This window comes from Lepidochelys olivacea, assembly GCF_965140295.1.
Source record: "Lepidochelys olivacea isolate rLepOli2 genome assembly, chromosome: 4".
NCBI classification, from domain to species: domain Eukaryota; kingdom Metazoa; phylum Chordata; order Testudines; family Cheloniidae; genus Lepidochelys; species Lepidochelys olivacea.
In genome coordinates this window covers 26810096-26835127 of record NC_140414.1, presented here as the reverse complement: position 1 = coordinate 26835127, position 25032 = coordinate 26810096, and the positions used below count along the sequence as shown (strand labels likewise).

The following is a 25032-nucleotide window of genomic DNA, read 5'->3' as shown; positions in this document are numbered from 1 at the left end:
GAGCAGTATGAAATGTGTAAGGGAAAGTTTACAAGCCTCCAAATGCTTCACCTACAGCAGTGTGTTTAATGCCAAGGGGGGGGAAAGGAATGCTATTATGTTTAGTCTATGTATAAGTCAAGTAGGAATGGGAAAGATTAGATGATCCTCAAATAATCACATGTATAATTTTGGCATCTCTTTCGAATGCTCTTGACTCAGGAGCTTTAAGTATTATTATTATTTATTATCAATAATACTTTACTTTAGCACGTGGGAGCCCTATTAATAAACCAGGATCCCACTGTACTACACCCTGTACTTAGGTAAAACAGAGTTATTGTTTTCGTGTTATTAATACATAAGAGTTCATTTAGTTGAATTTAGCTGAAGCACTTGCAAAATTATAAAGCAATAGATAGTGGTGTTGCTAATGTCAGGTCTATGCTGCTTGTTGGCATAGCTTTATTAATTAGGGAAGTGAAAATCACATCCCTAACCCTCATAGCTATGCTCCCTCCCTCCATGTAGACACAACTTAAACCGAAGTATGAGTTGCGGGTATACTTACGTCCCTGGGGGAGCTAGTTTAACGAGCCCTTAATATAATCCTGAAGACATACACAGATCTGCATGTGCACCAAGGATGTAAAATTTCCCTGCATCATGTTTTTTTACATAGAACGCCACTGTGAAGTGATAGACTGCATTGAAATATTCTGTTGTGAGGCTAAAATAGAGTACTTAAGGTACAGCAGTTCTCAACTATTATTGAATCAGGTGGCAAATCTTTTCCTGCCTCCTTCCATCTCTATTTCTCGGGTACCTTCTTTAAAGAGAACCACCAAATTTTTGTCATTTGAAATCATGAGGGAGCTTTGCCTTTGCTTGGTGCCCTGTTGTGTGTGTATATATAAGCAGGCAGGTGCTTGGCAGTAATGCTGAGTGATCTGAGTAAATAGAAAGTTATTTGTGTGTGTGTGCATGTTTATTTTTAAGTATTTTTATTGTCTGTTTATTTTTGGGGTCTCCTTATATTAGGCCAGTTGTGAGCAGTCCCTGCCTATCAGTCTGACAAGAGCTTTAGAAAGAGAGGCACCGAAGTCAACGCCACGAAGCAAGGTACAGTAAAATGGACATATTTGCAGACGCACCATTCTGTTGTGGTTCAGTTTCCCCGCCAGATGGGAAATAAGAATTTTTTTACCTGGTGGTAAAGGGAATGAGAGGTTTTCATGTTGCCAAGATCCCCTTGGTCCTCTTCTTCAGATTCCTCAGTCTTCATGCTGCTTCTCATTAATCAGTCACACAATTGATCAGTCAAGTTTCACAGGAACCCTGAGCGATAGATACGTATTATAACCATTTTAAAGTTTGATAAACTTGAGGCCGTGTTTAGAAGAAGGGCATGTTATGAGAAGGCAGACCTACTCTAGACAGGTTAAGTGTAGATATTTTTCACTGTGGGGAGTTCACCAGATTCTGAACTATGGTGTTTTGATCTTCACTACTTTTAGGGTGGGATTTTCAAAAGGGCTTAGCATTGGTGCAACTCTCCTCCCATTGTGATCAGTGGCAAAACTCCCGCTGACTTCAGTGGGAGCAGAGTTCGGCAGGCACTGTGCACTTGCGAAAATCCCATCATTAAATACGTTCAAGGACAGGTAATGCCTAGTAGCATACTGGCCTGTGTTGGGGTCTGAGTGGAGTCACACCACCCCAGGGGCTGTGTGGGAAGGCAGAATGCTTCCCTCGGTTCCTGGGTACACAGTCCAAACACAGCTGCTGCACTATTTCTTAAGAGAGTGCCACATGATCTTCTCTTCATTTCTGGCCATTTCTGCTGGCCCTTGCGGAGCATGGGGGTTGGGGTCCTTGCCATACCTCTACTGTAGCTCTTTAGGTTGTGGCTTGTGCCCCAGAATGTTCTCGAAGTAAGCAGTCTCTGTTCTCAGGACAGCCCAGTAAGTGCAGTTGTGACTGGTTCCTGTGCAGGTCTGAGAGGGAACAAAAGCTCTAGCTATCGGTTAGACACATTCTGTGTCTCTTCTACCAGGTCCAACCACCCTTAGGCCCCGATTGTCTATACTTAGAGAGAACAAGCTTGCATGTAGTTAATAGCACATTTCCAGTAATTAGAAAAGTCCTATCTTGTGTACGTAGGGAACCTCTGGGACAGTAATTGAACGAACTATGTAAGTACATTTAAAAGTAAGTATTTGGCATTCCAGTAAATTATTTATTTTAAAATTCAAATTGATGAATTCTCTTTGGGCTGTTTCTCTATGGCAAGTTTCTGCTATTGTGCGTGTGCTTGACTTTTAGATCAGCAGCCCAACTTCTACTTTTTCAGGGCTGGCTCAAAGCAAGAGTAACATGAGATGCTAGTCTGGAGAGCCTGAATTTTTCCCACATCTAGGTCATGCTTTTCTTTGAGGTCATGTTCTATTTATGGATTACTTTACAATAAATAGATAAATCAGACACCTGTTCTTAAACCACTCAGAGAGAACAATAAAGGTCCTTAGTGCTGATCCAAGCTTTGCTGTTCCATAAACAAACCCATGTTACAGCACGTACACCTAGCTTTCTGGTAAGTTGCAAGGAATTTTAGCCATGCATTTGCTTTGGCAATATTTCTTTGCGAGTTTTATTTTAATTTTGATACTGATTCCTTATTTAGCATGACAGTGAGGGTATGTCTACACAGTAGTGTAAGCCCCAGGTTAGTGGGACTCGAATCAGCAGACCCGGGGTTCAAGAACCAAGGGCTTGAGTGTCTACGTTGATTGATTGTTAACCGTACTTTAAGAATTTTCTAACCCGAGTTCGAACCTCGATCTCTGATGTCCACGCTGCAGCACGCAGACCCGAGTCAATCCAACCACATCCCAGAATCCCTAGCACCCTCTTGAAATGTGGCTGCTCTAGCCCTTTGACTGTGATGCATTGTGGGAAAACGTGACTGTCCATCCTGCACATTGCAGGAAGTTTGAACAGCCCGCCAACACATCCTGCCAAGCAGTCATTTTGGTCTTTGCGCTCCTAGCTACGGGACCCAGCAACATGAAGGAGGCATCTTTTGATGAACTTCTCTTGCTTGCACTTTCACTCACTCCTGTGTCAGGAAATTGACAGAGCTTCTGTGAGATGCGGATGCATGGTTCAGCAGTGTTTTCTGACCCACCAAAGGCACCTCACAGACCTTATGATGGAGAAGGAGGAGGACACAGACCTGGCGGACTCAAACTAGTTGTTGCTGCATATGACACTTGGTACAGCCACTTCCGAAGCATGGCCACAAGCACAAATTGGTGGGATCCCATTGTCCTGCAGACCTGGGATGACCAGCAGATAGTCCAGAGCCCCCACATGAAGAAAGGTACACTTCTGGAACTTTGTGAGTCTTGTGCCCTTAGTTTGCCATCCTCAAGTTGTACATGAGTACATAAACCACAAAGATGTAGGCTTTTGTGGATAACAGAGGTCAATTTATGAATGTTAGTGGGGTGCAATGAAAAAGTTCATGATGCCAGGGTTTTTTGCCGGTTGGGAGTCTACATTCACGGATAGGCTGGGACACTATTCCTACCAAATGATATTGTCATAAATTGAATTACTGTCCCCACCATTGGTTTGGAGGACCCTGAATACCTCCTTTTGTCTGGGCTCATGAAACTGTGTCCTGATTTCCGAGGCCCTGACAGAAGACAGTTTTTAATTACACTCTCAGCAGGTGTAGAATGGTGGTTGAATGTGCTTTGGCAGATTGAAATCCCTCTGGAGGTGTCTGCATATCTGTTTGGATTCCATAGTCATCAGTGCTGTCTGCATTACTGTAGCTTGCTGTGTCTTTGTGATGCCCGAGGGTGAGCTATGTCTCCCTGAATGGACCTATGACAGCAAAGGGCTGCTGAATGCAACAGGTCACTTCACTGTCTTCACTCGGCACCTGCTGCTGGCTTCCTTCAGGCCCCATGCTGGGTTCTGGGGCCAGTAGAGCGCCATCCCGGCTGACCAGGTCATCCTACACCACCATTGACTCCATGCTCAGCACAGCACCCAATCAAACTCCTCATAAAACGGGTGTGATGATGGGTTGCCTGAGGTGCGGTTCTGGTCTCTCTTTTTTTCTGTACTCAATCTTGAGATGCTTAATCCGCTCCCTGCACTGGTCATTGATCCAGTAAATTTGCATCATTCCTAGTTTCTTCGCTATTTGCTGGTATGAGTGGTCATTCCTGGTCCTCTTACTGAAGTCCATTGTTTTTTCTGGCCTTGCACCAGAGATTTACCAAAATCTGGCTGTGCTCCTGTGACCATGAAGCTACTTGCTTCACGAAAGACGACTTCTGGTCAGTCTCTACTGCTGGCACAGAAGGTTCTCTCCTGGTGTGTGTGTAACCTGGTGTTCGGAAGCCAATGGAAGTGTTAAATGCTGACTGACCGAGCTGCTGTACTACCAAGGGGAAAGGAGTACTTGTGGCACCTTAGAGACTAACCAATTTATTTGAGCATAAGCTTTCATGAGCTACAGCTCACTTCGTCAGATGCATTCAGTGGAAATGGAATGGATCCGATGAAGTGAGCTGTAGCTCATGGAAACTTATGCTCAAATAAATTTTTTAGTCTCTGAGGTGCCACTAGTATTCCTTTTCTTTTTGCGAATACAGACTAACACGGCTGCTACTCTGAAACTTGTCTTTATAAGGATTGTGGTTAGAGAGGAAGTTGGCCCATGGGACTGTGGGATACTTTTGGTGGACTCCCAAGTCGAGAGGGCTGCCTCTAAACTGCAAAGCAATAGACCCTAACCTGAGAGATTTGTGTGTAGATGGAAATGGGGGTTTGGGCTCAAGCCTGAGTCTCAGCCCGGGCTTATGTTGCAGTGTAAACGTCCTGACCGTCATGAGACCTTGAATCATTCTCATTAACTTTGCTTATGGCATCTTAGCTCTTAAGGTGTCAGGTGTGACAGATGCTGAATGTGTGCAGATGGATATGCTAGATGGAAACACATGTGGGTCTTTTGTCTCCTGAACCCACTTGTTGAACTAATAACAGTGGGGGTTACAGTCACAGAAAGGGGACAGCAGAAAACGAGCCACCTTAAAATGTTACTGATGTGCCCTTTCCAAACTCAGGACTCACAAGCTCAACATGTGCTTGCAGGATTGTCTGTTTAACCCTTCATGCATTTATTATTGAATGCCCGTTGATTGCCAAAATGTGTGTTTTGCTGTATGAATATGGAAAAGTCTCTCTGCCTCACACATATAATTAAATAAAATCCCTATCTGGCAACTGTGGAGAGAACACATTTTAAGAACAGAGGAAAATGGGAAATTTTAAAAGTTGACCAATTAAGAGCAACTTGGCAACAGGGAAGGAGTGTATTTTATATGCGTAGCAAAACTTTTTTGTAGATGCTTTTCATTTCCTTATAAAAATGTTGCTACGTTCTCTAGCACCAGTCCCCAACATTCCGGCTTATCAGAGCGTTCCTGCTGTGTTTGGACCATTACTATTGTATGCTGTAGTGTTTTCTAAAAAATGGGTGTCTCCATCTCTTTTTCATCACAGACTACATTTCAAGACCCTTGTGTATGTTTTGTTGCAATATCTATAACAAATGAAGTAGATTAAGGCTGTGTCAAAGCAGAGCAAAGTCCCGTTTATTTTTTTAGTAAGAGATATGGTCTCAGGTAAAAGGCCACATATATATATATAATATCTTGGGAGGACAAAAGGAAACGAAAGGAGAACTGAATGTGGGTATTGGTGACACAGTGAAACAGTGGTGATATATATTTGAAAGCTATTTGGCTGCGATTTTTATTACTTCCATCTCAAAAGTCTCTGTTGTTTGGAAAGATCGTAAAATAGGTTCTGATGCACCTTAACTTTCCTTCCCAGGCCTCAGTAGCAATCGAGATGAGATCAGCATGTTTAAAACAGGAGTTTTTATACCTCATTATATGCCTTGTTAATCATTCTTTTATCTAAACAACTTTGCTTAAATAATTTCCTCTTTCAACAAGGATGTTTTTTCTTCTTTTCCTGTGAAGCTGAAAGCAAATAGGTTCACATAGTGGGGGATGGGGTGTGGAACACTAGTGGCAGCAGAGGGGGTTTTCATGCTTATGTTAAATCGCTGTGCGTGTTTGGTTTTACCCAGAAGAAAACTTACCACGATGGTGGTTTCATGAACAAATAAATAAATAAAAATGAGTTAAGAATCTAAGAACGGCCATACTAGGTCAGACACAGTGGTCCATTCTGTTTTCTGACAGTGGCCAATGCTGGGTGCTTTAGAGGGAATGAACAGAACAGGGCAATTTATCGAGTGATCCATCCCCTGTCGTCCAGTCCCAGCTTCTGGCAGTCTGAGGTTTAGGGACACTCAGAGCATGGGGTTGTGTCCCTGACTGCCTTGGCTAATAGCCACTGATGGACCTATCGATGGCGTTGTTCCTTTCGGCTAGCTTTCTTGACTTCTCGGCAGCCCTTTGTTTTGAGAGAACTCTGCTGCACTAGGACTGCACCCCGCTCCCCCCCTCCCTTTTTTTTTAGGTCAGCATTTTAACTTAAGGACTTATTGCTATAAGATTAAAGTTGTGTCTGTTTGAACATGGTTCTTTGTGCTGAGAAGGGAGTGTTAAAGCAAGGGGCTGGACGTCGAGGCTCGGGTTCTGTTCCAAGCACTCTTTGACCCTGGCCAATCTATTCAGGCTCAGTTGTTGTTTTTTTTCCAAAGGAGTCCAAGGGAGTCAGATACCCAAATCCCACTGAAATTTGATGGGAGTTGTTCGCCTAATTCCCTTAGGCTGCTTTGAAATTCCCAGGCTTAGCCTCTTTGTACCTTAATTTAGCTGTCGAGAATAGGTAAAGATTATTACCATCTCACAGGGCTGCTGTGAAGCTTAATTCATTAGGGCTCAATAGTGAACCACTTTACACAACCATGCAGGGGAGAGAGGTGGAGTAAACTGCCCTCTTACTTCCTTTGGTGAGCTACCTTCACTGCATGGGTGGCGGGAAGAGCTTCCATGAAGTAGCTACTCCCTCTTATACCCCCACATTGCCACTGGCTAGCACAACTGAGCCAGGGCAGCTGGGGAAGTAGTCTATACCAGGTGTAGATCTGGCACAGATTTTACACGCCTCCCGCCCCCATCCCCACGCACTCCCAGACTAGTTTTGCAGAAACTGTGTGGCATATTCACTGCTGATACAATGCCGGCACAGCTCCATTGACTTCAGAACAGCAGCCCCACGTTGATATCAGCAGGGAATTTGGCTCTGTGTCTTGAAGAGAAAGTGTTGGTAAAGGTTTGTTTGCTTACTGACTGATTCTATGTGAGCAGCTCTGACTGGAGAAACCAGTTATTAAGCATTTGGAGATTAAGTCTGCAAATGTCAGTGCTAATCTAAGTTTTCACTAAAAATGGAGAGAGCCATGATGGTTGGTCAAAAAATATTCATAGAGTAACTATTTTAACACGTTTGTGGGTATTTTTAAGATATCACCATTGCTCTGCATTACGGTATTGGAAATGCATTGGTTGTGATTAGATCAACGGCAATAGGGAATGAGGGTTGGTAAACACTGTTAGTTTTGTTTTATTGGTGGATGTTAACTTTCTTCGCTAAATACTATGGAGGTAGTGAGACAGGGTTTACAGTCAGCTTTGCCAGCGTCCCATTTCCAGCCCTATTTTCAGCCGCCCCCCTCCTTCCTGTTTTAATTTCATTAAGTAACCTCCTTTTGGCCTCTCAAAACTCCATGCTTAGTCTCAGAGGAAGGTTGGTTATTTATTTATTTATTTATTTGCCAAGTTCCAAAGAAACGGACCCAGCTGAATGGAGTCTGGGCAAGTCACATTTGAAATGTTGGTAGAAGGATCTAACGTGTTTTGGCATCTGTTAATACCTAAAAAGAGCTTAGTTTTCAAACCTCAAACTTAATATAAACTTAATGCACTTAAGCAACTGCAATACAAAGCAATGGTGTGCTACAGATATAAAAGATCTGTCAGCGTTTCCTTTATAACTCTGCTCTTTTACGGAGAAGCTTTATAGCTCTGAGATTACACTATATTAAAGGTTGATGCCTGGCAGGCTGTTTACACTTGTTCAGCATTTTGTTTTAAAGGGCAGAGACAAATGTAATATCCTGTCCAGTTTGAGTTTCGTATTGTAACAGGACAATAATGCAAGATACAAACATGTAATGTGGACTATTCCTACTGAGTAACGGCAGCCTAAAAAGGAACCAATGGACAGTCTGTACTGTCAAAAATAAATAAATACATGGCTGCAGATCTGCACTATTCACAGTCTTTTTGTCGTTGCTCTTTACAGTCATAATGCAGAGCCCACAGAAATATTAACAACACACCTTTTGATATGTGGACATCTCAGACCCATCACCAAGCCAGCAGGAGCCATTTTTTTTTTTTCAGCTATCTTGGCTTCAGTCCAGTCTTCACTGATGTGTGTCACAGAGGAATCGAGTGGGTGCATAATCCCTCCAGAGAGCTCAGCCCCAGGAGGGTCCCCTATGCATTAGCACCGAAGGGGAAGGCCAGGCAGGAGGACCAGTGGAGGCAGAGAATCCATTGGGATGCAGATTCTCCTTTTCCTCCCCAGCTCTGTGAGGTCAGTGTGAGGGGGTGTGGAGCCTGCTCTGCAGCCTGAAGCAGGATTCCCTGAGCAATTGGCAACTGGGGCTAGTAAGAAAGGATTTGTCCCGTAATTTTAAAGTACTTATTGAACATTAAGTCATTGCTAGAAGACTGAGTCCCATCTTGCTTTCTGAGCACTGTCAGCTTTGGGCAGTTAGAAAAATTAGTCTGATTTTTTTTTCCCCCTTTCAAGAATTTGAAGAGGCCCTTGTGCCCACATGCAAAAGGACCACACTCAATTTTCTGGAAAGGTAGCATCAATCCATTTACCATACTCAAAAACTGTATAGATAAGAACTGGGATAGCCTGAACTGGTGCAGACTCGATCGATTCTGTGCCTGGGTGGACACAACAGGCTGGCATAGTTGATGCACTTTCAACTCTAACAGCTGTCATCTTTATCAGTGATCGGAGCTAACAGGGAACCTCCTTAGTTTGCTAACAGAGGGGCCCCACTTTTCCCATCTCCCTGGCTCTCCCCGTTCACACAGGCCATCCTCTCCAGATTTGCTCAGCCAGCCGTGTTCCCCTCTCATCCCACTTTATGACCTCATGTATTGTTCCCACCCCCCTGGTTCTTGCTGTAGCACTCCTTAACCCGTGGTTGAGCTGTGGATCACAGGCTGACTGCCTGCCCTGCACGGTATTCCCCTTTCTCCCTGGCCATGCTCCCCCCTCATGCTGCTCCATTATCCCCTCTAGGAACGCCCTGGGCTCTACTCTCCTCCTTTCTACCTGCCTTGAGTAATGTCAACTCAATTTCACATCCAGGGATTATTCACCTACAAAATGAGTGGGACGAAAAGTATTCTTGAAGTGATGTAATCTTTTCTAAGCAGGGAGATCTCTGTAGTTAATTGGTTTAAAATAGTATCCAAGTGAGGTCTCTAATACATTGAAAAAGCAGAAACTTCCTTTAGAGTCACTTACGGATCGTGTAAGGAACTTGGGAACATGAGAGAGAGAGAGAGAGATTCTTGGCCAGCGGGATGTTTTTGGTGGTAGGGAGAAGGAGCTCATTGTTTGAGGAAATATACAGTCAGCATGATCTAGGGTACTGGACTGGGACTCGGGAGAACTGGATTCTCTTCTTGGCTTTGCCACTGACCTGCTGTGTGACCCTACATCACTTCTCTCTTTCTACTTCCACTTTTTGTGTGGCTTGTCTATGTAAACTGTGAGCTCTTCAGGGCTCCGTCTTTCACTGTTATTATTTGTATTGTCATAGTGCATAGGAGCCATAGCCATAAACCAGGACCTTGTTGTGCTAGGATCTGTACAAACCCAGAGCAAAAGGACTGTTCACACTCCATAGAGATTAGCCTTACTTTGTACAGTAGCAAGCACATTGGTTGGGGCCTCTAGATGCTATTGTAATACGAATTATAAATAATAATGATAGTCATTTTGAGCTAAATACATGGTCCAGAAGGGGTTAAGCAAAGCATTTGTTTCCACAGAAGGTCGATTAAAAAAAAAAAAAAAGGGTGGTCTAAAAGTGCCTCAGTTCACGAGCAAGTATGTAAGGGATGACAGAGGTGTCACATCATGCTGACAGATTTGTGACAGGAGTCGCTGCTTATCAAAGAAAGCAAGTTAAATGTACATTCTCTGCCATTCCTTATTATTATGCACCTACCTGCTTGGGAGGGGAGTGCTGTTAAGTGATATGACCAAAAGGTGGATTCTGACAATTTATCATAAGGATATTAGATATTTATTTCAGCCTACCAAGATGTGGACTTACATTGTGGGGTTTTATTACTGGCAGTAAACCCTACATGGGAGAAGTCCCTGCAGGTGCTGTGGGGGCCAACTTCCCCATCCCCAGTTGGCAGAGGGTGTTTTTTTGTAAGAGCCTTGCAAATGATCAGGGTAGTGGGTAATTTTCCAAATGTAAACAAGCTGATTACACAGGTCAGGAGTTTAAACATAGTAGAGAACGTACATGCAGAGGTCATCTGGAACTGCTGTTAAGAACACAAAACAAAAGTCCTGCCTTTCAGATGCTAGCCTGAAATCTGGGTGTATACAGCATGGTTTTTCCAAGGTTTTTGGCAAGGATGAGGAGAGGATGCAAGTCATCAGTCTTTTCCTCCCACCCCCAGTGAGGCCGTTTGGAAATCTAACGCAAATATTACTTTTAGCTTTGGTAGTCTATAAAGCTGAAGATGGGGAAGACATGCAGAAAGGGAATACTTGAGAGTAAAAAAGAGCAACATGGTGGGATGTCACCTTTTGTGGGAAATTCATCCTTTGTTATTGCTGTCTGTTAAACCTTGATTCAGTATTTGATGTGGTGCTTGCCATGCACCTGTGAAGTATCATAGCCTTTTCCAGGAGTTGTACCAACACTGAATGGAAATATTCTTTTAGAGCCTGTCCAGCAGAAATTCTCCAATTTGGTTTATCAACCAAGCTTGTAATCTCATCAAAAAAGATATTAAGTTAATTTGACAGGGTCTATTTTCCATAAACCCATGTTCATTTGAATGAATTACATTTCACCCCTTTAGTTCATTATTTATTGAGTCCTGACTCAGCCGCTCCATTATTTTGCCTGGTATCAATGACAGGCTGGCAGGCCGATACTTACCTGGCTCATCCCCTTTACCGTAGTTAAAAATTGGCACAACATTAGCTTTCTTCCAGTCTTCTGGAACTTCCCCGGTGCTCTAAGGCTTATTGAAAATCAACATTAATGGGCCAGCAAGCTCCTCAGTGAGCTCTTTAAAAACTCTTGAATGAAAGCTCTCTGGACTAGCAGATTTGAAAATGTCTAACCTTTTAGTAAGTTCCATTTTAACATTCTCCAGAAATACTAGTGGAATGGAAAGAGTGTTATCACCATCATTCTTTTTCCCCCCTCAAATACGGAACTGAAATATTTATTGAACACTTCTGTCTTTTCTGCACTGTTATGGATAATTCTACCATTTCCATCTAGTAATGGACTGATACCATTCTCAGGATTTTTTTTTATCCTAATATATTTTAAAAACTCCTTATTGTCCTTAACTCTCCTGGCCATAGATTTCTCCTTGTGTCTCTTGGCTTCTCTTATCAATTTTCTACCATTCCTAACTTCTGATTTATATTCATTACTGTCAACCATCCCTTTTGTCCATTTGTAATATATATATTAATTTTTTTACAGCTCCCTTTGCTTCCCCTCTAAACCAGGTTGTTTTTTTTTTTTTAATCCTCGCTGTGGCCTGTGGCATTTTGTGGCATCTAGGAAGGTGTTCTTAAATGATTTCCAATTGTCATTCACGTTTTTCTGATTAAATTCTTTCTCCCAGCTGATTTGGCTCATACTTGTTTTCAGGTTTGTGAAATTGGCCCTATTAAAGCACCAAGTATATATATCACTCGTCTGGACTTTATTCTGCTTGCATATTATAAATGTGATCAAGTCATGATCACTTGTACCTAAGCTACCATTAAATTTTAGTTGTGTGATCAGTTCCTCTTTATCTGTTACAACAAGGTCTAATATAGAATTCCCCTATGTTGGCGGCAACACTTTGTGAATTAGGAGATTGTCATCTATAATGTTTAGAAATTCCAATAATGTTTTAGTATTGGCAGCATGAGACCTGCAGCATATGTCACTCAGATTGAAGTTCCCCGTGATCACACAGTTCCAACCCACCCCCCACCCACCCCCGCTTTGTAAATAGGTGCTTAATGAAGCTGTCATCCTGCTCCCTAGTTTGATTTGGTGGTCTGTAGTAGACACCGACTGGTACCTCATATTGTGCTTGATCTGTTAGGACCTAGATCAGGGGTGGGCAAACTTTTTGGCCTGAGGGCCACATTGGGTTTCCAAAATTGTATGGAGGGCTGGTTAGGGGAGGCTGTGTCTCCCCCAAACAGCCAGGCGTGGCCCGGCCCCCGCCCCCCTCTCCGACTCCCGCACCCCCGGGACTCCTGCCCCATCCACCACTCCCTGTCCCATGACCACCTCCAGACCCCCCCAACTCCTGACTGCCCCCGGGACCTCTGCCCCTTCCAACCCCCCTGTTCCCTGCCCTCTGACCGACCCGACCCCTATCCACACCCCCTGACTACCCGCCCTCCCCCAACTCCCTTGCCCTCTATCCAACCCTCCCTGTCCCCCTACCGCGCTACCTGAAGCACCGATGGCTGCCGGCGCTGCAGCTGCACCGCCCAGAGCAGCGGGTCAGGCTGCGGCTCTGAAATTGCGCTGCCCGGCTGCCCAGAGCCTTGCGCTGTCGGCGCAGCAAGCTGGGGCTGCGAGGGAGGTGGGACACCAGGGGAGGGGCTGGGGACTAGCCTCCCTGGCTGGGAGCTCAGGGGCCGGGCAGGAGGGTCCTGCGGGCTGCAGTTTGCCCACCTCTGACCTAGGTCCATCTGAGTTATCAGTGACTTAAAAACAGGTAATGCCAATTTTGACGTAAAGTGCCGCTTCCCCCCCCCTTTTGCTAACTCTAGACTTCCTAAATTGGTTATAGATTTTAACCGTCCAGTGGTGCTAGTCATCCCACCGGGTTTCAGTAATACCAACTAGATTGAATTTATACTTTTAAATGAGCAATTCCTAGTCCTCTTCTTTGTTACCCAGGCCCCGAGCATTGGTGTATAAGCAAATCAAGAATTTCTTCTCTTCTTGTCCTTTGGTTCCTTGATTAATTTTGTTCTCAATATCTCAATTTTGTGCTTAGTGCCAATATCTTCCTTCTTCTTACCTTTCCCTTTTGCTATTAGTTTTATCCCTCCTCCAGCTAGCCTGTTTACTCTTTTTAAGCCCAGAGTTTCCAGTGGGACTGAAAAACAAAAGAACCCATTTCCAAAAGAGCAGTGACGGATATAAAGAATAACAACCTCAGACAGAGTGACAGTAATATTGGCTAGTTAATATGTAAAAGCAAAATTGGCAATAGCAAGGAATCTAATAGACTTTTTCGTTAAGTTTGAGTCAATATATGAACACAAATATCCTGCAAATGTTAGGCCTTCAGGTACCATGTTTTCATTTTTGTTTGTGCCCTTATTTCTGATCTTAAAGAAGGTGGACTTGTTAACAATCATTGAAACCAATAAGAATGTTGCTGCTGACTTCAACAAGTGAAGGACTGGGCCATATTAAAAATAGGAACTTCTTACTCTGACAAAATTCCTGTTGTTCATTTATTTGGTTCTTTGAACTCTCATTGATTTGAATGAGTGTTTTGCCTGGATAAGGAGTGCAGATCATGGCAGTAAGTGGCATACAAAGGAGGGCCCTAGGAAAAATTCAACATTTCAGCAAACCATGATGTAGGACTTCTCTTATCATCCTGTGGCTGAGCAGATTTTCTTCAAGCATTTTGTCCTAATGAGTTGCCTCTGGTACCCGTGTGACCTGTGTTTAGCACTTGCACGCCACCAGAATAATAGTAATAATTAATAATCTGAAGTAGTCCCAATGGATGCTGATTATTGGCTGTTTTTAACATATTCTGAAAACAAATGTACAAATTACAGTAAAGGAATCTTCAAGCAGAGACTCTGAAAAGATCAGTCCCAGTGTTAAAAAACAAATAGTAATATGACCCCCAAAGGGTAGGCTTGAGTGGTAAGGAAACAACGTGCCAATCATATATTTCCATCCTTTTAGCAAAGTGCTTGTGCTGTAAATATGGAAATAAGATTTCTGCACTAGTAAAAGAAGCAGATGTGCCAATACACCAGAGCTGCTCCACTGAAGTCCATGTATGTAGGTTTGAAAGGCTCGAATACATTGCTGGGAAACTTGTCTTTCTCCATTTATGGTGTTGCTCAACTTACCATCATCACAAAGAATTACAGACTAACAAAAGTATTTGTGGTGCCTGACTGACATCATTGGCATGGTCCTATCCTGCATGATTAATCAAGAGACATAGGCAGGTCCTTCACGGAAAGTGAATAGTTTATATTTACACCCTATTTTTCTCCTACCCCATACTGTATATTAACAGCTCATTAAAAAGGGGAGGAATCTAAAGCACTGAAATAATTATCCTGGGTTCAATTCTGCCACTGTTACTCTCATTGAGTAGTATTTTATCCGTCCAAAACAAACTGGTAGAACAGCAACAGAAACACAGTTGCTCTGTCACCGCTGTTAGTTTGTTGTGGCCATCTGAATCAAGAGCAAAGAACCACAGCGGAATAAAAGTGACCCACTGTAAGATATCCAGTTTGCAGCCTCTCTCCTGTTTCTCATTTGGAGAGAATTTATTTAAAGTGGTACATGCATAATTACAGAATTAAATTAACCAATTTAATGTGATGATTAGGAAAATCTCTGTAATGGTGCGACTGTATAAAAATATGCCATGGGAAGAGGCAGAAGCTTCCATTTCTTGGAACATTTAGAACTAGACTGGACAAAGCATTGGAAAATACACTGTGGAGAATAATCTTGTATTGACACAGGGTGAGCAGGGTGATCTCAATCATCTTCTCCATCCCCAATTTTCATAACATTTTGCTTTTAGTGTTGGCACACCTCTAATTTTAAATAGGAGTTATGACAGACAAGTGACTCATAAGAGAAGTTACTCATCTAGTCAAGTTGGGCCAGATTCTTCTTACACTAGCACTGGTGGAAGCTAGAAGTAATGCCCCTGAGGAGAATTTAAAACTGGGAGTTAAGTGAGAGGAGAATCAGAAACCCACTTTAGACGAGAACACCACAAAGATGACCATGTAAGACTCTGTTGTTGCAGGAATGAAGTAGTACAATAATTGCTTTCATTCTGCTGAACTGAGATGAAAAACAGAAAGAGCCTGAAAGCAGGTGACCCTTTGATAGTAACTAGTAAGTGATTCATCATGGATACTAAACAGCATATTGTAGACAGATTCATTTTAATCTAAACTTGCATTTCATTTATACAGAATGACACTCAGAATGAACTAGGGGTATGCACACAGACAATGCAACAAAAGCACTCAGGAATCCTTTAAACCAAGGTTCTCAAAGTGGGGGTCGGGACCCCTCAGGGTCACGAGGTTATTACATGGGGGGGTCATGAGCTGTCAGCCTCCACCCCAAATCCCACTTTGCTTTCAGCGTTTATAATGGTGTTAAATATAAGTGGGGGTGGGGTCGCACTCAGAGGCTTGCTGTGTGAAAAGGGGTCACCAGTACAAAAGTCTGAGAATCCCTGCTTTAAACATTAACCTGTATGTGTCTCTCTCCTATTGATTTTGGCAAGAGATCATATTTGTACTGGAAGGCAGTATACAAATACATTTCTGTAGTTCTGCAGAAACACTAGACTGACAGTTCATTACAAAATTCGCAAATCCCCCATTCCCTCCGTCTGTCTCCCTTCCCTGCTCGCTTTCCTAGGGTGATTAGCCAGGATTGCATTATTCTGCATAAATCTTGGTGTTCTTCTCTACTAGTTTTACTTTATTGTATATGTTTAAAAATAATTGTCATCAAAGGGCTGACAACAAAGCTTAATTTAGTAATTTGAGATATTGAATCATTACTATACTGTAAGCCCTGTCATTTAAAAATCTGTGTCTAAAATGCAGTCACCAGCATGCAGGTAGGCACCATTCCAAACATCAGTTACCTGCTATAGCACCACGAGTGTCACCCTGCCAGATTCATGCAAACACAAGACATTTTGCATATATTTTTTTACCCATGTCTGCATGCAAAACAGAAATGTTGGAGAGAGGAAAGAAGACGGATTTACAGCTAAAGAATTACTGGCATATTAGGCCTGATTCACTTCTTCTTTGTACTTGGTGGTTGCGTTTACACCATGTATGGACTGAACACAAGGCATGTGAAACAATCATTGTGATATCAGTGCTCTGCACAAGTGTGAGAACCACAGTGAAAAGCAAGACAGTGAAAAATCACATTTACATCTGGGGTGGAAATATTAATGATTAGGGCTTCTTATTTTACGTTAAAACCAATAAAACTCTCCAGGGCAGTTTTTGAGAATAGGTCTTCGAAAACAAAGCCCCTCTGTATCTCTTGTAGCCCCTCCCTGCTACTCATAGTTGGTCCATTAGTGAAAATTGTATGCAGCAAGCTCTAAAAAGCTCCCCTGTGCTTGCAGGGATCTCGCCCATTCCTTTTCTAGAATCCAAGAAAAATCTTTTTATTTTTACACACCAATTTAAACAAACCAGTCATTGTCAAACTAAATACATCTCAACTTGCCTAAAAATAAACAGTGAAAACTGAGAGGGGAAAGATACACTCATGAGCTCGAATCCCCATTTTTGGTGGATAAAGAAGAAGATTTCTGGCTCCGTGCGGAAATACATACACAGAGGACAGAATGGTCAATGCCGTTCCCTTTGCAGAGTTTCCTCTGAATCTTTTGATTATGGAGGGGGTTTGCATCCAGTCCATTGGATGAGGTCCAGGACTATGCATGCGGAGACTGGGTACCCTGTGCTCTGTTCCCAGGCTGCCAGCAGACACCTTCCTCTGGAACCCCCTCTACTGAGTTTCTCCAGTGCAGAGATCATATTCACATTCCTCTTCTATTTGCACTGGGTGCAGTGGGCACTGTGTGGGTCGTCCTGCTGCAGGCAACCCCTACATGCCCATTCACCGTTTGTCGACTCACAGAGAGCTCTGTAGACTGAGCCCCCTGTTCCATGGGCAGAGGGGGACACTTCACACGGAATATCCCTTGCATGCTCGTCCTCAGGGCCAAGTCTGTCCCATACTTCTTTCAACTAGGGCCGGATCCTGTATCTGCTGCGTACTGCAGGCAGAACTCGCATGGCAATCAATGAGCATTCTGAGCACAGAACATCTTCTAGACTGAGCTCTAAATATGTCTGATATTGTTGGCATTTTAGCAAAACACTCTTAGATGCATAGATTTTCAGGGCCAGAAGGGACCATTAGATCATCTAATCTGAGCTCCTGCATAACAGCAGAGTAAGTCTACTGTCTTTTCATGGCACCCCATGTCAGTAATGAAAAGTGAAGCTAAAATAAGAGCTCCAGTTCCCCAGTATAACACAAGCCAGAGAATTTCCCAAGCCAGAGTTGCACCTATATTGAGTTCTTTGTTTGCCATGTGGGAGAATTCCCAGGTTCCAACGTAGTCTAATTCTTTGGTTTATTGCATATGATGAACTTTAGAAGTACGTGGCTGTGGGAGTTCAGTTATATTATGTTCTGTCTTTACTGTTTGTGTGAGAGATTTGGAAACTCATGTATTCAATCCATCCTGTCAGAAATACTTCCAGAGTTAGTTTTTGGTATTGGACTAATCCTTCCCATGCTGTACAACAGCTGATTTATAGTAAGAGACCACCTATCACTGGAAGCTTGGATGAGTTGGTAGTCCATGTGATAGGGACTTGGGGGAAGAACTTAGTTTAAAAAAAAAAGTGGGGGGTCAGGATTGGGGTCTTATCATGAGCTGTACATGTAGAGCATTATTTAGCCTAACACCAGCCCTTCTGAGTCAAACAAGGAACAGTTAGGATCAGGACAGCAGCTGCTTATGTAAACAAATATGGAGGCACAAGGAAATGCAGTATGTCTTGCTCCATCAAGAAGCAGCAGGCATATGGATAGGCCTTTCCAACAACACACACACACAATTAAGTGCAGCTAAGGCCAGGGATGGCAAAATGTGGCATGTGGAATTTTGCAAAGCTGTTCAAAGCTGCCTTATTTTTAATACAGACTCAAGTCATATTAATAATGCAAGTATGCAATGTTCTCTCATGATTTTAGTAGCCTGAGACGTCTGGTATACATGGGCTGCATTTTCTTATTAAGGATGAGGACAGCTGCAGTCTATTCCTTTTCGTGCCTTCTTTCTTTACGTGCTGTTACCAAGAGCAGTGAATAAATAAGTTCAGATATGTTTAGCATGCTGCCATCGTTTTAGGAGCTCTGATAAAGCCATGCAGAAAGCAGTTTCCCAAACTGGTCTCATGTCTCTAGAACAGAATGTATCTCCCAGTATTGATTTTTCCCTCATTCTCAAAACAAATTCCTCCATCTGATTCCTTGATTCCTCTGAGGTTAGGTCTCAAAAGTCTTTTATAAAAGTGGTTAAGCTCAGAAAAAGTGTCTATGGAGAAATGGCATCATCTTTCACAACAGATCTGCTCCTTGGCTATGTTCAGAATCATATCTGTTTACTTGAGTAACTAAACTTATTGCTCTTTACTTGAGTTTGCCTTCAGAGACAACGCAAGTGAGAGACCATGAAGTTTTGCATATCAACAACAGAATTGTTAACAAAATTGCAATTACAGTGCCCAAATTATACCTTGAGAGATACCTGTTCAATCCGTTGACTGAGTTGGGTAGCTATAAGTGAAGGCAAAAGTTGGCACTGTAATTGCAATTTAGTTAACAATTTTGTTATTGGTATGCAAACCATAATAAAAGTAATTTATGTGCTGTTTGAAACCAATGGGATTGGACAAGTATAACTGAGGATCAAATTTAACTCCTAGAATCTTTGTTATTGACGGTGATTCTTGAGCAAGAAAGACAGGACCTTGCCTTCACACTGGGGAACAGCAGGATTAGGTGAGTAGGGGGAAATACCTTTTTCCTTGTTAAATGGAGCACACTTGATGTGGAATTCACCAAGGGGGTGTAATAAATAGGGAACCCCATAATGCCCTACATACAGTTATTTTCTAGAGTAAATTTGCTTTTTAAATCAAGTGGAGAGGTTTCTAGAACCAGGATTTCTTGAATGAGTGAACTGTTGCTTGGAAGTCATCCCGACAGAACTCCACCCTACTAGTGAAATATTGTTCTATATATTCGAGCAATTGTGACACAGATTTATCCTCAGTAATTAGTATCCTCTGGCATCTCCTCTCTGGAATTAAAAAAGGCTAACGCTCCAGTCCAACAATGTATTTAAATGTGCGCTTAACTTTAAGTATGTGATTACCCCCGCTGAAGTCAACAGGACCACTCACGTGCTTTAAAGATAGCATGTGCTTAGGAGGATTAGGCCCCAAAGTAATATCCAACCCTGTAAATCCCAACCAACTTTGTCCTCCATAAGGTTGGAGTGGAGAAACACTCCTTAAAATATCAGTGCCAGGGTGAGTCTTAAAGCTTCAGACATTTTAATATAGCAGTGAATCAAAAGCGTTGATGTTTGAAAAGGCCAGCTGCACAGAGTAAATGGTTTAGTGATATATTATTTAAACATACAGATACAGTAACCATTCAATCTAGATCATTGTAAATGAAAATTATGTTGATTCAGTTAAGATTTTTGATGTCAGATAAATCCTTTACACATATGGCATCTTATTTATACTAATAAACCTTATTTAACCCTTCCCTGGTAATTATTTAGATTTTTTTTTAAAGAAGTTATTGACAACCAAAATGGCTCAACCATGTTTCTTCAGAAGCTGTCAGCAGCATATGACTTACCAGGGCCCTGAATAACAGAGGCCAAGTTTCTAATCTCCGTTACACTGGTGTAAACCCAGAATAACTCCACTGAAGTGAAGTTTCAGCAGTGTAACTGAGATCAGAATCTGACGTAGACAGTGGTGGATGTGGCAACAGCAGCACAGAATGTGATGACGGGATGTGGAATTTTGTGACATCACTGTGGCGGTTTGGAAAGGCAGAGCTTGTGCTTTGGTTTTGAGCGAGTGTGAGAATTAAAGACTGAATCTGGTGTGTTCAGCTGCCTTTGCTGCCTATACTAACCTTTCTGGTGGTGTGCATAAATAAATCTTGGTAAGACATATCTCTCGCTTTCTTCAGACTCACATGGTGGTGTGTTTTCTAGTTGAAAACTTGATTTGAATTAAACCTCTTCAAACATGCTTTGTGTGTATATTTTTAACATAATGTCGACGGTATTTTAAATGATTGGTCAAGTTATTTTCTTAAATATTTTCACGATTTAGGCCCCAGTTCAGCAGGGTGTTTAAGCACATGCCTAACTTTAAGCACCTGAGTAATCCCACTGACTTTAGTAGGGTACTTGTGCTTAAAGTTAGGCATGTGTTTAAGGGCTTTGCTGAATTGGTGTCGTAGTTGTTTGCGGAAAATGCCGTTATAGTTCTAATTTATTTGGTTAATAAAATATCAGGGGGAATGAGTGACCTTTGTAACAGCCTATGTTGGGAGAGATGGAAATGAAGCCTGGTAGATGTGCAGAATCAAGATTGGCACTTGCTTCTGCATACGGGGATATTCTGTAATGTGTTCTGTCATGTAATGAATCAGGCCTTGAATTGTTAGAGACAAATAGTACTTGAGAGGGGATGGCATTTTGGCAACAAGGGGAAGAGGTAATTAATTTTATTTTTTTTAAATGACTCCCCAGATTTAAAATCCAAAATTTAGTTCCTCCATCCTGGGATGGCATGGGTGCGCGGGTGTCCAGACACAGTGTACTCCTGACTTTGCTCCGTCTCCAAGCAAGTCTATAGCTGTAATGAATGGCTGTGATGTTGGGCTGGTAGGAGGGTTGTGACACTGCACAACCTTTGATGGAGTATAATGCAGGAAGAAATTGAGATCTCTGGGAGTTCCGTAAGGGACTTAAAGGATGCTGCTACCCCAAAAAAATAAACAACTAGGAACAACATGAAGTTCTTGAGAAAATCTGTCTTAAAACAGAACCTAAAATAGTTTATCTTGAATGACCCAGGTGGTAAGCTTACAGGTCTGTGTATACGTGATTTGAAACCACATCAAAACTATTGATCATTCAAATGGAGTGAATATGTTTGCGTCAAGAGGCACCAGTGGTCAAATTCAAAATGTAGGTAACTAGGCAGGCGGCTCATTTCCAAGTTACCTGATTAGACAAATTGGGTAAGTCAGGTTCAGTGAGAGCAAGTTAGTTGTCCTATAGGTGAGAGATGCATCTGGCTAAGGCTCCTCCCACTTCCCCAATTGTTCATGAAGCAGAAATAATGCTGATAGATAGATTGCATGTTAAAATATACAGCTTACATTGAGAGCTAATTGAAGTGTTTTAGGCAAAATCTTAGACTGGTGTTAAATTCAAATAGCATTCTGCGGGTTCTAAATCAGTCTGTCTTGTCCCAGCTTTAGCAAAACCAAGAGGCTTTGCCTGTTCAGTATAGTGGTTAGGCTAACATATATCAACCTGGAAAAAGAAGAGGGTCTTTGCAACAGATTAGATTGGTAAAATGTGGAGCCCTTCAAATAACACATACATCTGTATTTAGGTACCTATATGGTTCCTATCATCTTAGTATCAGACCACTTTTATATTTTTAAGATTGCAGTTTCACTTGTATAAATCATATTTTGAATGTAGTTGATTTTGCAACCAGGAGAGTGCTGTTATAATGAAATACTAACTGAAGGCATATTTTTGTGTATGCTATTTTAAACTATAACTAGCCGATGTTATTTCCGCTTTATTTTGATTGCCTTATTCTGACTTCATCTTTGTTTAAATGTATATAATTATGGAGTTATCCTAACTATATCTGTACATGGATGTATAACTTAAGATACTGGGGAGTATCTTTTTTCCTCCCTCAGAGGATGAGTGAAGGTCTTTGGTGAAGAAGGATGATCTGTATTAGGATCTGCAACTTTACTGCGTGCCAGTGAAGATATAACTAGATATATTCACTGCCTCGCTCATGGAATACTTGTAATCCCTTGTGACTCTGAGTGCCAACTGGCCAGGAGTACAGAGGGTGTATAGGGGCTGTAGGGGTCTCCTGGTTCCAGTGTATACATTCTAGTTCACCAAAGAGTGTCATATGAGGTCTCAAGAAGAGCCGGTGTCATGCTGGGCATCAGTATCATTGTGAAATATGCGTACCGATGGTGTGGAAGACATCACTTATGTACACTGAAAATGATGTTCTTAATGGCTGTGGCTAGGGACTGGTTCCAGCAAAGATAAGAAACAGGATTTCTGTCAGATAAGAAATTTTTATCTGCTTACATGTTGGATACTTTCATGCTGGGTCTCCTCTCACCAGTCTGAACTGAATGCTAATGAAGGACTGTGAAAACTTCAGAAAGATAAAAATAACTGGAGGAAGTAAACAGTGGGATGTGGAGGGGACCTACCTTGTGGTGCATATCAAAGATTTGATCGAGTATAGTTGGGGGGCAAAGAAGAGACCCTATCATCCTTCACATAAGTAGTGAATGGACATTGAGTTTGCTTCATGGAAGAGGGGTCTCAGCCAGGCTTGACTGAAAACTCGGGAGAGAAATTTGGGTGCGATAAGCTTCTTTAGACAGGAGGTAACTTTGTTAGTTAAGTTTAGTCTCTAGAAGCATGTTATGATTTTGTTTTTATATGTAACCATTCATTTCCGATGTTCTTATTCGCTATCACTTGAATCTCTGTTCTTTGATAATAAACTTATCCTTGTTTTCACTATAAATATATCTAAGTGCTTGGTACGTTGTGTTCCTTTGTGAACAGCTGGTTTGGTAATTCTGTGAGTGTCCAGTGGATAAGGGGCTGGATGCCACAGGAAATGCTCGGAGGACTCAGAGGTTGGTGCGTGCCTATTGCTGACCCAGATAGAGAAAGCAAGGCCTGTGGGGGCCTGGAAGGTAGTGTTTGTGTTGCCAGGAGACTGGTGGTTTCAGTGAGTTGACCCATAGCAGGCACAGACAAGAGTTCCTTATGCTAAGGGCAGATGATGGTGAGGTGTCTCTCAACCCTGAGTACCTCTGCGGAGCATCACAGCCTCCTCTTTAGGAATACAGAAAGCTAGGATTTGCCATACTGCACCAGATCTTTAGTCTATAAGATCTGTTATCTTTCCTCTGACCTTGGCCAATGTCTAATGCTTCACAGGAAGATGGAAAAACCCCCATAGTGCACCTAGCCAGTTGTGAAATACTAACAGTGAGGACTGCAAATGGATGCCTTCCTGAATGGTCAGTATATGCCTTGAGGGGAGAGATTTAATTATCCTTATTTCAGCGTGATTCAATACAAATTTTTACATTGGCCATAAAAGTATCCAGTCTCTCTTAAAGTTCAGATACAGTTACTGACTTCTGTGACCTTGCTGGGACAGTGAATGGCTGAATCCAGTCTGTGTGAATTGGTATTTCCTTGTATTAATTCTACATGATCCGATGGCTAATTTCACTCAGAGACTTTTTGTTTTCATATTGTTGGACAGCCCCTCGCACCTGAACCAGAGCACAAAATCTGTGTATTCAGCACAAAATCAATTCAATTTCAAGTCATGAAACAGCTGTCTCTGGATTTAAAATATAGGTATTTTTATTGTCTTAAATAATACATACAGTAAAATGTATGTACACAGACACGCCCTAGCTCTGCTTGAGCTAGAACGCTAAAAATTACAGTGTGTCCATGGCAGCACGGGCAGTGGCTTGGGTTAGCCACCCAAGTACAGTCTCACCTGCCACCCTGGTATGCACTCAGGTGGCTAGCCTGAGCCACCGCCTGGGCCACACAGCCACTCTGTTAGCATGTCTTGTCTACCTGACTTGGGAACACAGGTGCCGGCTTCCTGCAGGCCCCAGGGGTGCTCAACCTCCCACTCCCCTGCACCTGCATGCCGCGAAACAGCTGATTGCAGCGGGTGGGAGGCGCTGGGAGGAAGGGGGAGGAGTTGATCGGCGGGGGGGCCGCGGGCGGAGGAGAAGCGCTGAAGGAGGGGGGAGCTGGCAGAGTCGGCGCCTATGCTTGGGAAGCACGTTCCCTGCTGCAGTGTACCCTTCCTGCACAGACCCACCTCTTAAGATAGTGCAGCATGTGCTCTCCTCAGTGAAAGCCTCCTTCCCTTGAGAGGGAACCATATCTCACCGTCCGCTGTCCCGCTGGGATAGCTAATAGCAGTTGTAGCACAGTTTTTGCATAAAGGGTCAGGCATACTCCTGTCTTTGTCATGTGTCATTTGAGGTTCAGCTTCATCAATGAAAAGGTTATCAGCAGACAGATGTTAGGCATTTCACTTTTCCCTAAACAAAGCTTGCTGTTTGGCCTGTCCTTGAATTTATCGGTATCTCTTAACATCAAACAACATTAAGTTGTTTACTCATTCAGAAGGATTTCTGTTCTGTGGTTCAGCTTGGTGTGAGGCTTATGCACTGATTTTAATTCTAACAGGAGACCGTCCCCATTTGGTACAGTTAACATCGTGCCAGGAAAAAAAGCCAACCATTTTTCTCCAGTGCAATCTGCAGCAACTCCTAATTGTACCAGGATTGCTGTATACTGGTGGCTGGAAATGCAGGAGGTTGATAAAAAGCATAGCGAAGGTAACAACTTTTGTGGATGTGATGGTGAACATGCAGAATTTTTTAAGGCATCTCCCAAAGCAAAAGCAAGTGGCCTTAAGCAAAAATCAGAAACACTCCGCTGTGTCCAAAGGTCA

The 25032-nt window shown here is 42.6% G+C and overlaps 1 protein-coding gene across 2 annotated transcripts in view; it reads left to right on the top strand.

The window, feature by feature from the left end:
• FAM13A (family with sequence similarity 13 member A) overlaps positions 1-25032 on the top strand; it is a 187625-nt gene that overhangs the window by 40151 nt on the left and 122442 nt on the right. Inside the window, exon 6 of one of the 2 annotated variants that reach the window (XM_084625336.1) lies at positions 1021-1101. The exons of the other annotated variant lie outside the window; for it this stretch is intronic. Coding sequence (XP_084481462.1) covers positions 1021-1101 — 81 coding nt within the window. The remainder of the gene's footprint in view (positions 1-1020; positions 1102-25032) is intronic. 2 annotated transcript variants of the gene reach the window in all.